At 45.4% G+C, this 16,996-nt stretch overlaps 2 protein-coding genes across 8 annotated transcripts in view; one reads left to right on the plus strand and one right to left on the minus strand.

Annotated features, from left to right (window-relative positions):
- The window catches only part of TDRD9 (tudor domain containing 9), a 108,997-nt gene that overhangs the window by 83,182 nt on the left and 8,819 nt on the right, over positions 1 to 16,996 (minus strand). For 5 of the 7 annotated variants that reach the window (XR_014070865.1, XM_081548545.1, XM_081548543.1 and 2 more), the window contains one exon: positions 5,348 to 5,454. Coding sequence is in view for 5 of the 7 variants with exons in the window: in XM_081548545.1 (XP_081404671.1) it covers positions 5,348 to 5,454 (107 nt within the window). In the remaining 2 variants the exon portion in view is untranslated. Of the gene's footprint in view, positions 1 to 5,339; positions 5,455 to 16,996 lie in introns of those variants that run through there. The other 2 variants (XM_081548541.1, XM_081548546.1) reach the window with 1 other exon arrangement.
- On the plus strand, positions 12,639 to 14,043 carry RD3L (RD3 like). The gene is made up of 2 exons (XM_081548547.1): positions 12,639 to 12,938; positions 13,308 to 14,043. The coding sequence occupies exons 1-2, from the start codon at positions 12,640 to 12,642 to the stop codon at positions 13,606 to 13,608; spliced, it is 600 nt and encodes a 199-aa protein (XP_081404673.1). The 5' UTR covers position 12,639; the 3' UTR covers positions 13,609 to 14,043.

Consider the following 16,996-nt stretch of genomic DNA (forward strand, 5'->3'; position numbering starts at 1 on the left):
CCCATTATTTCGGCATCAACCAAATCTAAAATCTAACCCCAAAATTCAGCAGTTCAGGGCTCCAAATAGTATACAATGGATATGATGGATTTTAACTGAAGAAGATAACAACACTGCTTATCAAAAAGTCTATCAGACATTGTACACTATAGAAAAGAAGCTTAATTACTACATTACTGATATAACCATAAAATTAAATCTTCAAAATAAGTAATTACATATCACTTTCTCCAAGTAAGGGTTGGTATTCCAAATTCAAAATTAAACTGAATTTGATGGTTTCCTTCTTCAGTTATTAAGAACTCCATAAAGGCAATTCTTTTAAACCCAGAAGAAAGTTCTGAGAGGGATGAAAATCACCAACAGAAATATCACCAAACAAAAGGGAGGCCGTGCGATGGGCTTTCATCACAACCACAGACACATCCCAGGACGCGTTCACAGCCGCTGGGCGCAGACAGCAGAGCCCCTGCAGGGCCCACACTGGAGCCGAGCTGCTCAGAAACGCTCCTCGAGTTCAACTTGGAAAACATGACTCACCTTTAACCACACAAAATGATTCTAACGCTACTCACAGAAATTTAGGGAATGTGCATTCTTGGATGTCTACTTAGAAGTAATTTTTAAGAAGAGTTGTAGAGATGAAATACCACCCTGCTGCTGCTAAGTCGCTTCAGTCGTGTCCGACTCTGTGCGACCCCATAGAAGACAGCCCACCAGGCTCCGCCATCCCTGGGATTCTCCAGGCAAGAATACTGGAGTGGGTTGCCATTTCCACCCACATCACACCAAAATACCACCCACATCACACCAAAACCAAACGTACTTTGTATGTGGACATGACAAAATGCTCCCTCTGAAACCCTGGTGCTGGACCAGAGTTAGGGGCACCGACACGATCTCACGGTTTTAATGCAGACAGAAGAGGGATAGAAGTCGCTCTGCACATGCGCACACCCACACACACTCGAGAGAGAGAGCTGCCCCTCTGCCCTCACAGGCACTGCCCCGCCTCAGAAGCCGGAGCATGAGCACTGCCACTCGCCACGGCCCCTCACCCGCCACGTCCCCGTCCACAGGCCCGGAGTCCTGCCCGCTGTGCCCGGACCACTCCCCGCTTCCCGCCATCACCAGCCAGGGCTGCCTGGACTTCTCGGGTCCACACTGGCCCCTCCGATCCAGTCTCTCTGGTATGAGCAGAGCGGTCTCCTCAAAATACTCCTCACTCGACCCTCCTCCCCTCAGACTGACCCCAGGATAAACCTAGAACCTTCAGCCCACCGCTGCCCTGAGCACTAGGACCGGAGCTCTCCGCCCTGGGCCGGCCCCGCCAGCAGCTGCGCCTGCATCTCCCCACGAGCGTGCTCAGCTTCCCCGCTGCAGCGACACGGACCCTGAGCTTCGTGCTCACACCGCACATCTTGCCTCTCCTACAGCTCTGACCATCCAAGGCCCACAGCAGTCTGGCTGGCTCCTTCTGCAGGCTCTGGGGAGGACCATCCCCACACCTCTTCAGCTTCCGGAGGGCCTGCGTCCCCTGGCTCTCTGCCCCTTCCTCGATCACACAGGCCACGGCGCCTGTCATCACATCCACTACTGACTCTGGGAAGAGCCCTATGTTTACAGCGGGCCCACCAGACAGCACCCCCATCTCAAGCTCCTCAACATCATCAGAGCTGCAAAGCCCCTTCTACCATGGATGCAGCACAGCCACCACCGCTCTGAAGACGGAGGGTCTGGGCCTCTCAGGAGGGCTGTGACTCAGTCCCCCACTGCCCCTGCCCAGGCCCCCCACACCTGGCAATGCCGGCCCTCTCCCAGGGCTGGGGGCTTCCCTGGTGGCTCAGCTGGTAAAGAATCCACCTGCAGTGCGGGAGGCCTGGGTTCAATCCCTGGGTTGGGAAGATCCCCTGAAGGAAAAGGCTCCCCACTCCAGTCTTCTGGCCTGGAGAACTCCATGGACTGTTCAGTCCACGGGGGCGCAAAGAGTCGGACACGACTGAGCACCTTTCACTCTCCCAGGGCTGGAGCTTCAGGCTCTCTCCCATTACAGGCCCTTGGCACATTCCCCTCTCACCGATCCCCATGCTGCCCAGGTAACTTTCAAAACTTCTACTCATCCTTCAGCTCCAGTCCCTATTACTACTTTCCTGAACCCTAGCTCAAGTCACAACCCTTGTCCTAGGTTCCCAGAGAGCTACCTTCCAAAGCATTCACCTCTAAAGCACCCCTTCATGATGTAACTATGAGATCACATGATAACCTTTCTATGAGGAGAGACCGGGCCTTTTCAACTTCTGTTCTCACTGCTTCCCACGGTCCCGGGCTCACATCTTGATAAACACTGGTCTTTGAGTGACTCTTCCAAGTGCAGCGAAAGCTCTATGACTCCCTAGTGAAAATTTCCAAATATATTAAAGGTGCCACGGACAGAGATCGCAGATAGTTTCAAACATGAACCCAAATCAAAAGTTCCAAGAGCAGACACTGGGACTTGCAGGCATCCTTCTGTAGTCTAGCCGCTTCCACGCAGGGGCCAGCAGGTGCGCGCCAGGCGCTGAGTACGCAGGGGCAACAGGAAGGGCCCCGGTACGGAGCACCGTCTTAAAACTAAGACTTAAAACTAACACTTCCCCAGGAGACGGCAAACGACGGCCGTCTGTCCACAGTAACACACAGCTGTGGCGGGCTTCTATCAGTGTCTACAGAATCCCTTACACAGGTCAAATCACCAGTCCTCACCTACGGCTGATTCGTGTTGATGTCTGACGGAAAACAACAAAATTCTGTAAAGCAATTATCCATCAGTTAAAAAAATAAATAAATACTTAAAAAATAACTAGTCTTCTGTTCATTGACACTGAAGAGGTTCGAAAGGCTTCCCTTACACAAGCAATGATGCAATGAACAGTCTTACACGTCCTGCGTTGCACTTTTCTTAGCATAAGGAAACATCGGATCAAAGGACACACACTATCACTTTGAACTATCACTTCTTGTAATAAGGTACTGGGTTGTTCAGACAAATATTCCCCCTGAGGACAACTAAAGATGCCGGATTAAATACATAAACACCATCTTTAAAAAGCCACAAGCCTGGTGAGAGAGAGGAGACCGCCAGGGCAGAGTCTCTGACGAGGCAGGGACACAGGGAGGGAAACCAAGTCCTCAAGCTGCTTCTGCCTCAGGAGAAAGACCGACGAGGAGGAAGGGGCCAGCAGACAGCGGGGTGGCCAAGACACGGAAAACACAAACGGAATGAGCGCGGGCATCGCCGAGACAGCGGCTCAGAACCTCGCAGGACCGACGAAAGGAAGCAGTATTTTATACTGTCAGTAAGTCCAGGTGAAGACCAGGGTAACGATTAATATACTTTTATATATGGGCTGTATTTTGCAATTTTCAAAAAGGCTAAAAGAAAAGGAAAATATTACTCAAATCCCAACGTCTGTCTCCACATCAGAGCATAAGCACAGAAGGCGGAAGCAAAGGGGGAAGAACTTCCTGACTGATCGCAGGAAGCTTGTGAAGAATAAACTTTCGTAGAGCAAAAAAATGAAACCTTCCTTCTTCCATATGAACGAGGCCCGATGCGAGCAAGAGAACCCGCGCGGGGAGAGGGCGCTCCCAGGAAGCGAGGAGCTCAGTGCGGACGCTGAGCCGCCGCACCCACGGGAGGGGGAGAGCGTCAAAGGGACTCTTCTCTTTCATTTTACACATTTATGTATAATTTAAAATTTTGTTTTGATATAGTTGTTTTAAAACTGTAATAACTTTTTTCATTAACTATTTAATGATACAGATGATTTTAAAAAATAAAACAGAAAATTCACATTTATAGGCTAATGAACATCATTAAAGTTCTACATGTGACTGGACAAATTCATTTATTTTTCATGTACCTGAAATACTCTTTTACTTTCATTTTTGAAAAATATTTTTGCTGGGTACAATATTCGAGGTCTTTTATTATTTTACAGATTTCACGCCACGGTATTCTTGCTTGCATTGTTTCCAATGAGAAATCTGTGATCATGTCTGTTCCTCTATACATAATATGACTTTTGTCCTCGGCTACTTCTAAGAATTCTCTCTTTGTCTTTGCTTTTGAGTTATTTGGTTATGCTATGTGTTGGTTCAGTTTTGTTCCTGTTTCTTGTGCTTATGGTTCATTGAGATTCATGGATTAGTACGTTTTTAGTTTTCACCAAATTTGAAAAAAAAAATTCAGCCACTATTTCTTCAAATAGTCTTTTTTGTCCCCTCTTCCAACCTTTCCTCCCCCTTGGGATAGCAAGTACACATATGCTTGAGACTTAAAGCTCCTCCACACTCGTTGGTAGCCTAACTATTCACTTTTCATTTTTATTGTTTCCTCTCTGCATTTCATTTTACATAGTTTCTACTGCTATGCCTTCTAGTTCACCAATTCTTTTGCAAAATCTAATCTATCACATTTTTTTTTTTTTTGCTGCACGACATGTGGGATCTTAGTTCCCTGACCAGGGATCAAACCCATGCCCCCTGCAGTGGAAGCAAGGAGTGTTAACCACTGGACTAATAGAGACTTCTCCAGAATTCTTTTTATCTCATATGCAATAGCTTCCATCTCTAGAAGTTTAATTTGGGTCTTTAAAAAAATCTTTCAAGTCTATTTAACTTTTTGAACACATGGAATGTAGTTATTATCTATCAATAAGTGTTTTTATCTGCTAATCCCAACACCTGTATCAGCTCAGGTGAATTTTGATTGACTGATTCTTCTCTTATCCAAGGATATATTTTCCTGCTTCTTTGCATAACCGTTGTTTCCAACTGAATTTTCATCAAGATATGCTTCATATAGTATAAAACCCACCCTTTTAAAGTAAATAATTTGCTCCAGTATATTCACAGAGTTACAGTTACTGTGGCTCCTGCTGTCTAGTCGCTCGGTTGTGTCTGACTCTTTTGTGACCCCATGGACTGCGGCCCACCAGGCTCCTCCGTCCATTGGATCTCCCAGACAAGGCGACTGGAGTGGGTTGCCATTTCCCTCTCCATATAATAACTTTAACAACAATTTTAAGTATTTCTAATTAATAGTAAGGTAAGGGACCATCAGTAGTCTTCCAAAAGGCAGACTATTTAGACACTATACTTAAAAGAGAAAAATGAGCAACTTATAACCTATCACACACTCACAATTTATAATCTATCATACACTCACTCCCCTAAAAATCCTGAATTAACAAGCAACATGGATTCTTCAGTGATCAAAATATTACTACATTTTTAAAGACTTTTAAGAACTTAATGTTGTGAACAACTCACATATATTTTATGATATTTAAAGATACCTGTTTACCTGACCCACTGATTAAGTGATCAAGGAAATACAGATAAAATTCTTGTGCTTCAAGTTGTCTGTATTCGTCAATATACTCTGTTTCTGCACTCTTTTCGCCCAGGATCCTGTAAAAAATATTAAAAGTTAGTATACTGTTTATAAAAGGCCTATAAAAAGTATACTGTTTATAAAAAGCCAAGAAATTTCCATGTACTGGGAGAATTCTTGAATAGTTAACTTTTACATTAAGCCCTACAGGAAAAATTGCAAATCATCAATAAACAAATGAAAATATAATCCAATTCACAATCAGTCACCAAAGGGATGCAAATTAAAGCAAAGTTTTTTCATCCTTCAAATTGGCCAAAAGAACAAATGGTCTCAGATTAGGAGGAGACGGTGGTAAACGGACACATCCACTTACTCTGCAGGGTAATCTACCAGCATCTGCTACAACTCCCTCAGCGTCTCCCCCAAGAGCAGTGCTGCGCCTCTAAACAAGGGAGCACGCGCCAAGACACATGGGGAGGCTGCAGGGCTTCAGAAAGAGCCTCCGCAACACGGGTCACTTTCACATGAGCATTATTTTGAACTAAAGGCAGTCAAGACGCTACAGGTTCAGAGAGAACAAAGGCAAAACACTCTCTGACATAAATCAGAGCAATGTTTTCTTAGGTCAGTCTCCCAAGGCAACAGAAATAAAAGCAAAAATAAACAAATGGGACCTAATCAAACATAAGCTTTTGCAAAGGAGATGAAACCAAGAAAAGACAATTTACAGAATGACAGAAAATATTTGCAAATAATTCAACCAACAAGGGCTTAACTGCCAAACTATACAAACAGCTCACACAGCTCAATTAAAAAAAAAAACAACAGTAAAAAAAATGGGCAAAAGACCTGAATAAACATTTCTCCAAAGACAACATCCAGGTGGCCAACAGGCACATGAAAAGATGCTCAACACTGATAATTATAAGAGAAATGCAAGTCAAAACAACAGTGAGCACCACCTCACACCAGTCAGAACGGCCGTCATCGAAAACTCTACAAAGAATAGGGACAGCTCTGGCAGTCCAGTGGTTAAGAATCCACCTTCCAATGCAGGGGACAGGGGTTCAGTGCCACAACTACCAAGCCTGCATGCCACAACTTTCTTCTCAAGTCTATATGCAGTAAATGCTGGAGAGGGTGTGGGAAAGGGGACCGTCCTCCACTACTGGTGGGAATGTAAGATGGCGCAGCCACTGTGGGCAACAGTCTGAGGTTCCTTTAAAAACAGGAGTTACTGTATGATCCAGGAGTGGGAACTCCCGGGCATAAACCCAGAAAAGAACTCTAATTTGAAAAAACACATGCACCCCAGCGTTCAAAGCAGCAGCATTTACAATAACCAAGACACTACTTTGCTGACTAAGGTCCGTCTAGTCAAGGCTATGGTTTTCCAGTGGTCATGTGTGGATGTGAGAGTTGGACCATAAAGAAAGCTGAGCGCCAAAGAATTGGTGCTTTTGAACTGTGGTGTTGGAGAAGACTCTTGAGAGTCCCTTGGACTGCAAGGAGATCCGACCAGTCCATCCTAAAGGAGATCAGTCCTGAATATTCATTGGAAGGACTGATGCTGAAGCTGAAGCTCCAATAATTTGGCCACCTGATGTGAAGAGCTGACTCACTGGAGAAGACCCTGATGCTGGGAAATAATGAAGACAAAAGGATACAGGGATGACAGACGAAGAGATGGTTGGCTGACATCACCAACTCAACAGACGTGAGTTTGAGCAAGCTCTGGGAGATGGTGATGAACAGGGAAGCCTGGCGTGCTGCAGTCCATGGGGTCACAAAGAGTCGGACACGACTGAGCGACTGAACTGAACTGAAGACATGGAAGCAACCCAAATGACAATCAACAGAGGAATGGATAAAGAAGATGTGGGGTGTGTGGGGGGAACACTCAGGCAAAGACTAGACAGAAAAGAAGGCTGGGCAGCTCTGTGAGGCAGGCAATCAGGAAAGCAGGAGTCCTGAGGCCAAAGTGCCAGGTAGGTGGGGCAGGAGACCCATGTGGCTCCAGCAGAGAAAGCCCCGTGAGGAGGCGGGGGCGGGGGGGTGCAGGCTAGAGGTACAGAAGAGCCAGGGATTGGGGTGGAGGGGAACCAGGGGACTGGCAGGGGCTAATCCTCAAGATTTTGGCCTTTGCTCTGAGTGAGGTGAATCTGGCGCATAGACAGAGAAATAACAATACCTGACTCCTATTTTAACAGGATGGCTCTGACCGGGTAAAGTGGGGTGGAATGATGGGGGCTAAGACACAGCAGAAAAGCAGGGAGACCACCTAAGAGACCACCACACACCCAAGGCCAGAGATGACATCGCTCAGACCAGAGCGGGCAGTGGTAGGCGTGGAGCCCATAGACTAGGCTGTCACTATTAAACCTGGCACATGTACAATAACCGGCTTCCCTGGTGGCTCAGATGGGAAAGAACCCGCCTGCGATGCAGGAGACCTGGGTTGGGAAGATCCCCTGGAGGAGGGCAGGGCAACCCCCTCCAGTACTCTTGCCTGGAGAGTCCCAGGGACAGAGGAGCGTGACAGGCTACAGTCCACGGGGTCGCAGAGAGTCAGACACCACTGAGCGACGAAGCACAAGCAGAGGAGTCAAGAACGAGCTCAAGGCAGAGAACGGGGCTGTGACTCCTGCAGAATGCCGCAGCCAGCAGTTAACGGGCAGACTGGGGAGAGACGAGAATTCAGAGCACACACCAGGCACAGTGCTTCGTGCTTACCTCTGGCAGCCCCTGGCCTGAACTCCCCACACTACTAAATGCACGCGGGCCCTGGCACAGGCAGAGGTGTGGGGGGACTGATCTCCTTTAGGATGGACTGGCTGGATCTCCTTGCAGTCCAAGAGACGAGTCTCAGGAGTCTTGTCCAACACCACAGTTCAAAAGCATCAATTCTTCGGCGCTCAGCCTTCTATATAGTCCAACTCTCACAACCGTACGTGACTACAGGAAAAACTGTAGCTTTGACTAGATAGACCTTTGTCGGTGGCGCAAACTCTCAGGGCCCTTTTTCTTTGTCTGTCCACTGCTCGGCCCAGAGGGCAGAGGCTGCTGCAGGAAGGGCTTGGCAGGCAGGACAACAAAGGCCCTGCTTCCGGCCGGAGGCCTGGGAGACGGAGGTCCTGGCGGGACAGCACCTGGGACGCTGCAGACCCTCGGGAGCCTCTAGGAACCTTGGTGCTCACCTGGGCTGGGTGTGCGGCACCAAGCCCAGACAGCCCAGCACAGACTTGGGGAACTGAGGACAGATCCCCACAGCCCTGCCAAGGCTCTGAGGCCCCGACGGACCTCCAATCGCTGCCAACAGGAGGCCGGGTGGAACCTGCAGCCCCAAAGGATGTAACAAGACCCAGGGCCCCATGATATGATGATATTCCAAGTGCCCAGGGTACGCCCACAGGGACTGGGCTAGAAGCCGTCAGGAAAGCTCCTGGGCTTAGCAACGACCACTGACTTTGGATAATGGCTATCCAACCTGGGGGGCCTCCCACCTCACAGCAACCGCAAATCAATTCCAAACCAACTCTACACCCAGGGGGTACTTATTTTTTAAGCCTAAAACACTGATCTTCCTCTATGTCATAACTTTGGAGTAAAGAAGGCTTTAGAAAGGAACACAAAAAAGGAAAATATTAATGAACAAGTTATAAAACCTGTGCACGGTCTACAAAGATAAACGGCAAGAACAGAGGTCACCTTAGAGCAAGCACGTCCAGCACGTGGCCCAGGCACACATTGCGAGTTTCCTTCTCCCGTAAGATACGAACATGGCCCAGGAAAATTGGCTTTTAGTGTGAAAGCATCTTAGTGCACTTTAATTAAAATACTTATGGAGGGAATGATACTGGGAAAAGAAATTTAACATCAGTTTCTCAAATGCTGACTGCATCTTTAGTAGACAAAAAAGAACCAATAATCTAGAATTTTGAGGTCAGTAGCAAAGGAATTAAAAACAGAAAGACAGTAGTCTCCTTACAATGAAAAATCTTCCTTTAATTGCAACAGAAAGCTACTGAGAACTGTATAAGGCGGCCCTGGCCGTAAATGTATAAAATCGGCATATATACAATCTGGCTCCTTCACCTGCCCTTCAGGATTCCAAAATTTTGTCTTTTTAGACTTGAATTTAAGTACTTCCTTATACATCTTACACTTTTACACACGCGCACACTAGGGATGATGTGATCCTATCTCACTTTGTCTTATAAAATTTTCTACAATTCAGCCAAGATGTAGCCTAGAAAACCATGACAGTAACCAAAAAGGAATTAGCCTAACTGCTTCACAGTTCAAGTTTTATGTCTTCCACACCAAACAGCCTCAGGAGATTACAATTAATTAGAAAGAATTCACTTATTCAACTTATTAAAATGTTTGATGAATAAAATCCAACATTATTCTGATTATACTCTGATGAACAGGCAGGATTAATGAAAGGTACTTCCTTAACTGGATCTACAAATATTTGTTCTCCATCTACATTACAGTAGGGGGACTGCTGTAATCAGAGAATGACATTTGGGCTCTATTTCAATCTAATGATCTCAGGAGCTAGGACAGAAAAAACAAAATTCATAGTACTACAAGCAGCACACCCTAAGTATTAGAAAGACTGGCTCATCCGAGGAAGATCAAAGGAAAATGTACTGTGAGTCAGGGTGGTAGGAAACGTTCTGTGAAGGTCAGACCTGGGCAAGTCTCAATAGCCGGCTAGGTGCTAATAGGTCAACGGGAGATGGGAGACCGCCCCTCGAGAAGTTCTCTGGGTGGCTTGCTCACTGACCCGTAGGTCTCTGCTCAAAGGACAGCCCGTCCCCAGAAAGGCCTTCCCTGACCCCCACAGCCAACCAGGGAGGCCTCGAGAGTACCAGGACCACCACACTGACCCCTCGGGGACTCGGGTCCGTCTGCCCATGGGGCCCAAGGGGCAGGAATGGTCAGTCTGTCCACCACTGCCCCCTGCCCCCCGAGTCCCGCCAGGCATCTGGGCCTTGGCACAGTCGGGCACAGTCAAGGAGACCTGCTGAGGGAAGGAGAGCCGCAACCCCACTTGGGGCAGAACTGAACCTGGTCTCAAAGGATGGCAGTTTAGCCGTGAAGAGAAATACAACCGGAGCTCAAACAAACGAGGTCAAGGGGAAGATGATGTTGTTCCCTCAGACCAAAGAAAAAATTAGTTGGTATTTAAGCCAGGCCCTGAAAAAGAGAGTTACAGCGTAGTACACGGAAAAGAAAAACAAGCTCCTCAGCAGAGCCAGTGTGAGCGCAGCTGAAGGGTCGGAGGGAGCCGGGCGCGTGCGGGACAGACACTGGTGTGCAAGAAAGCAAGCCTGGCACAGAAATGCGGGTCATCCTCTACATCCAACACAGTTCTGACATTTCAGAGGCAAACATGTTAAGAACTAAAGCAATGACAAGGAGGTTATTCAAAGGGAGAAGCCGCATGATTCACGGTACCGTTAGGAGGAAATCCAAGAGGACAGTTCTGTCATGAGAAACTTTCCTCCCGTCCTTCTCACGGCGCTGTACACGATGTAATGTGAAAACCTTCTCATTGCAGATAATGAATCCTGACATCTGGGTTTTCTAACATGTGAGTAACGGGAGCTGCAGGGTGACCACACGCATCCCTCTGTATCATGCGTGACATGCAGGTCTGATGTGGACGAACGACGTCTACTAGTCACAGTTCAGTTGAAGGAAAGAGCCACACAAGACACAAACATTATAGAAGGAAAGCACTGTGCAGTCATTTAACACAGACCAAGAGGGTCAGGAACCCGTCCATCCCCAAGGGAGAGACACACAGGCTCGCGGACAGAAAATCCTCACAAGGACCTTACACAGCGGCACTCGCCAAATAGTAAGTGCAAGCTTCACTCTCAGCTCCAGAAGAAAACACAGAAATTATTTTCTATCACGAATTGTAAGATTTTGTTTTCAACTTTATGTGTTCTTACGTTTCTATTTTTTTTCTGACCTTAATCAATAGATTGCCGTATCACCATGTTTCTAGAGATTACAACGTATATTTTAAAGTTATCTACTTCAGTGTATATAATATCATATGTGATGCATTGCGACTTGTTTAAATATACAAATTTAAATACTATTTAGAAAGAAAAACAAAAAGTGTACAGAATGTAACATTTACTAAATATTTCACACGACTAATATCTAGCATTCTTTGCCTATTTTGCGCAATCGTAACACATTTTCTCAGAATGTATATTGTGTGTATATTGTGCAAAGAGTCAAGTCCGATCCCTTTCCCATGCTTTCATTGGCGGGGACAGTGACCTGGCTTCTAAATGGCCTGAAAGTTAAGCTGAAGAGTAAAAGCAACATGGTTATTTTTAGAGCTCTACAGGCATAAAAATACAGCACTAAACTGTGGCCTGCAGCTACGCACAGCAGAGCGGCACATCATGCGACAGTCTCCACTCTAGCTGGGAGCGCATCCGCGGTGCTCCAGACGACCTTTCTTCCTCTCTTTACCAAAGATATGTCTAAATGCATTTAGGACCAGAATCCGTAGCTGCAGGCATCTTTTTCAAAGAGACCAAGCTACATTCAAAAGGCAAATCGTTACATAATTTTTAAGATTAAATAGTAAGTTATTTTTGTCATTTCTTCTAGCTTACTTACAAGGTGAATTAATGAGCATTCTCTCTAAATGAAGACATCACAGCCTCATTCCTAACATAGAAAGTTATTTATTTTGAAGACGGTTTCAGCGGGGAAAGGAGGAGGCTCATTCTCTCAGCAGGGGACCCATCCGGGAGGAGCCGTGCCTGCGTGAAACACAGCTCCGCCACCAATTCAAGTGAACCCTTCAGCAACAGGCCACGTTGCACCCAGCAACTTCACAGGTAACCTTTAAACCTTTTCTGTATGAAACCTAAGTATGTTTGCAGACAGCACTTTCCTGTATGTTAATATTATAGAGCCTCCTAAGAACTCTTAACAGCAAGTGTTAGTGTTATTTTCAGAAAGTGTTCAGTCTGTAGATTATCTGACTGTATTGCATTCCTGCTTAGCTACATTAAAGTGTTTTGAAAGCCTGGTTTTTGGCATTGACCTACTTAGAAATAAGCCATTCTAATCTTATTCTGACCTGTATATCTAACCAGTGAAAAATTCATGCACTTTTCTGGCAAATTTACCGTAAAGAAACAAATATTTGCTGATCAGAACTGTAACATTTTATGCAAATAAACAAGCGAGAGTTTTTCCACAGGCTTAAAATGCCATTTTTTGGCTGGATGAAATGGCCAAAATATGACTCCTCCAAATCCACACACTACCCTGACTCAGATGTAGTGACAAAGACTCTGTTTCGGGAATTAAAATGGCATCTGAAGGAACGGGAGAGACTGATACAAGAGATCGAAAATGGACAAAAAGTGAAAAAAACAGGTGTGGATTACAACTGGCTGAGAAGCTACCAGAATCCCCACGCAGCCATTCCAGCTACTGAACAAAGACAACTCGAAGTTCTCTGCTCACAGGTTCAACCTTGTCAAACGGGAACTGTTCTCAGCAGGTAAAATATTATATTCTCTTCTTGTGATGTCCGCTGTCAACGCTTGCTCCTCTTATATTTAGAGTGGAAATTGTTATTTATCATATAAATTCTTTAACCGTGTGTATCAAATACTCAGCAACCAAAATCCCTAAGAACGGGCTGGACAAGAAAAAAAAAAAAATCTGTTGATATCTCGCTGGCTAGGAAATGTTTTAAAGTCACTTTCAAAATTTCTTCACTAGAAGCATAATTTTAAAGCAATGTGCAGTTTACTCAAAAGATGGATAACTACTATATGAGCACGTAATTTAAGCTGAATTTTTGAAATAAAGGGTTATGACAAACGAGATTTTCTGAACTGAATACTCACAAGTGCTTTGCCTCTAGATTTCGAGAAGTTCTGGCAGAAAATGATGTACTGCCATGGGAAATCATCTACATCTTCAAGCAAGTTCTGAGAGACTTCCTGAGCGGCGCTGGCAGCGCCAATCAGCAGGAGGGCCCGGGAGGGCCCCCAGGCGCAGCCTGCCAGGCATGCTCCGAGACCCCAGGGGGCTGCTCCCACGAGGGTCCAGACAAAGAAGAAATCCCCACTATCTCAAGTTATGTAGACAGAAACACAAAGAACAGGTTCCCAACATTCTCACATCGAATATGGAACCTACCGTATTACTACCCATCAAGTTAAATTACCTATAACCAGAGAGAACAGTTTTTTTGTGACCATCTTAGCATCAGAACTCTTAACATTAAGAGAAAGTGATGTGACTTAATGTTAGTCTTTGTTGCAAGATCAGAAGCTAAAATTTCTGTGATGTAGCTGATATTTCAAATAGTGTTCCTTTTTTAGCCACTTTTAAAATGCAACGTTTCCACTGAACAGTATGCTTTTAACTAAAATGTTTCCTAAATATTTTGAAAAAATGTTTGAAGTATTTTCTTATACCTCAAACACAACTCACGGGAACTAAGTTTTATTTTGTAATTTGAAATATGAAATTTATATGAAAGTATGAAGTATAAAATCTGACAAATTAACTTTGACATTAACTTTGACGTTTATTCTAAAAGGAAGCTATGTATTGAATAAAATAAACGATTAATGTGAATCTTATCTTTCCAATATAAGACTGAATCAATCATTCTGTGGGGGAAGGCGGCAGGGAGGGAGAAAACTGCGTGTGGTCTGCAAGCAAAGCAGTGTTTCATCTCAACACTCAGATTCATCTTTCATCTCAACCAACATTAAGAGAAGTATAAAAAACACAGATCTATATTATGAACAAAAAGAAATGAACTGGTTTAACAACATTGGTAACTGCTACTCTCAAAGAAAAACAACCAATGCCGATCTATACTTTAAACCAATATTGTGTTAGTCGCTCTGTCCTGTCCGACTCTTTGCAACCCCATGGACTGTAGCCTGCCAGACTCCTCTGTCCGTGGAATTCTCCAGGCAAGAATCCTGGAGTGGGTGCCATTCCCCGCTCCAGGCCATCCTGGTGTCAACATTACCAGGGTTTAATGAGACAAGGTAAATGGAAACACACCCCAAGCAGATTTAAAATAAAGACACCTTTCACTCCTGTTCCCTTTCTGTTCAGTTTTCAGAACACAACTATGGCTTCTTCCATCACTGTACGAGTTCGCAGAGCGAGAACTATTTGTGGGAAAGAGAAACATTCCCCAAAGGGCACAGCTGCTCACTGAGCAGTGAACGTAGGAAGCAGAAAGCAAGAGGCTCAATCCTGCATCAATGACGGAAACAGGATTTTTAAGTAATTTTTATGGGAGTCTAGTTGATTTACGATGTTGTGTTGGCTTCTGCTGTACAGCAAACTGAATCAATTACATATACATATATCCACTCTTTTTTAGATTATTTTCCCATAAAGACCAGTACAGAGTATTGAGTAGAGTTTCCTGTGCTATACGGTAGGTCCTCATAGAATTTTGTTTTAAATAGAATCTGGAGTTTGTCTATGAAATTCAGGACTAAAACTGGCAGCCTCACCAGGTGTATCAGAAAATACACAGCATGGAGAGGCTTAGAACATTTTCCTGCACAAAAGGCACCTCATCAGCCACTGAACAAAAAAAATGACCAAGTCTATAGCACTTTCAAGAAAGAGCCAGCCTCTCTCTTCAGAAGGGAAGAAAATACATTTTTAAATATAGTTCCTATCAAAAAGCTTCTAGTGACTGAAGCGGCTGTAGATGGTAGGTCATCCCAGCAGCCTAGGAAGAAAATGAACCCCACACCGCTGAGTCACCCTCAGGGCATGAGCCAACTGTACACCCAGACTTGTAAAGAGAGCGGAGAAATACACTGACCTCGGTATTCACAGCTTCTACCTCCCACTTTCACTTTTGACAACAACTTAATAAGCATGTTTCCCGTGTCAGTATCAGTGTATATAGTTTACAACTAGAGTTGTTTGTTAAAAATTGACAAATCAAGTAGAAATTATAACACAAATAACTTCCTGAAATATTACTAGATCCACACATTTATACACTGGGCTATTTATAGTACTTTAAATTGGCAAAAGAATAAGGATTAAAAATATAAGGGGGGTACAAATGGGGGAGAGGGCTACTAGGAAAGCTTCAGCTATGGTTTACAAAGATGAAGTATTGGCACAGTAGCTGACAGTTTGAGCTTGGGAACAGTAAAGAATAAACACACTAATCCACTACTAGGACTCTGATAAGCTGACACACAGCAGGCTCTCAGAAGCTCTGGCATTATTCTCCAGATCTATCCACTTAGTGACAGGAAGCCATTCCTCTCCATGCAGGCACTGGGCTAAGCAATGTATGTGTATCTCATTCAATCCTGACCTCGAAAGCAGGTGATGCTGTTCCCATCGGACAGATGAGCAGACGGCCTCACGCCTGTTCGACGGCTCACCCCAACAGCACAGAGATGCTGACTGGCAGAGCGGGGGTTCACATCAGCCTGGCAGGCCCCTCCAGCCCCAAAGGCACACAGCCAGTTGCCTACCTGACACCTCCCCTTGGAGGCCCACGGGCAACTTAAAATCAACATGCTCTAAACCAAAATCACAGAGGTTTGCTTACTAACAGGATAAATAAAATTCAAGAAAGGAACAGAGGAATCCAAACAACACACCTTACCCAGACTAAAAGCGCAACTCAACACCTCACCTCGCGTTTTCCAGTCACTTCTCAGGAAGCCAGACATCTCAGAAGCATTCTGATCCCCTTGCTATGGTGGAGGAGCAAAAAAAACACAGCACAAACAAGACTGTGTGTGACAGTATACACCGTGAAACACACACTTATTCTGGAAATACTTTATGGTGCAGTTGCCAGGGTATCATACATACACGTGCCCCACCCCCCAACCTGAGGGAAATCAGCTCTGGTCAGAGAAGTAAAGACAGATTTCAGGCTTTATTCAAGATAGGAGCAAATGAGGAAGCAACTCTCATCGTTTTCAGCATAGAAAGAACTGGGACCCACAAAGGCAGTTCATTTGCTCAGACACCTGAGTTCCTGCTACATGCCAGGTACTGTGCTGAGATGGAGATTCATTGAAAATCTCCACCCTCAGGGAGTTCTTATGTGGGGAAAACCACATAAAATAATTCCTCAAAAGCGCTAAGAGATACACACTCAGGGCAGTGAGCACGCACCGTGTGAGACAGGCTCTCCCGCTTGCTCTTCCTCGGGCCCTGCTCGTGTTCCTCTCCAGCCTCCTTTACACATTTTATCTCACCAACCTCTAAATGATCACGCGCTCCAGGCTTGGGGCTCCATCACCCAGAGCCTTAAACTCCCACTGGTCCAGCCCCACAGCGAGGCTTTGCTCCTCGACTGCAGACCACCTGCACTTACCATTATCTAATAGCAATTTCAAAATTAACATGTTCGAGGTCAAGCTCCTGGTATTCCCCACAGGCCAGTTCTTCCTGCGGTCCAGCCTTCCTCAGCAGACGGCAACAGCTTCCAAGGCTCAGCCAGAAACCCGATGTCACCCGTGCCTGCTTCCCCACTCCTATTCTGTATCTGATCCGGCTACAGAGTTCCTGCCTCTTAATAACACAACC

Source organism: Giraffa tippelskirchi, chromosome 12 (genome assembly GCF_054371585.1).
Source record: "Giraffa tippelskirchi isolate mGirTip1 chromosome 12, T2T-mGirTip1v1.2.pri, whole genome shotgun sequence".
Taxonomy (NCBI): domain Eukaryota; kingdom Metazoa; phylum Chordata; class Mammalia; order Artiodactyla; family Giraffidae; genus Giraffa; species Giraffa tippelskirchi.

What these genes read in the sequence shown, in the direction of transcription:
- RD3L (XM_081548547.1), top strand. Translation starts at nt 12,640, where the DNA reads ATGCCATTTTTTGGCTGGATGAAATGGCCAAAATATGACTCCTCCAAA. An exon ending in ACGGGAACTGTTCTCAGCAG is followed by an intron (nt 12,939 to 13,307) that starts GTAAAATATTAT and finishes CTTTGCCTCTAG; the next exon opens with ATTTCGAGAAGTTCTGGCAG.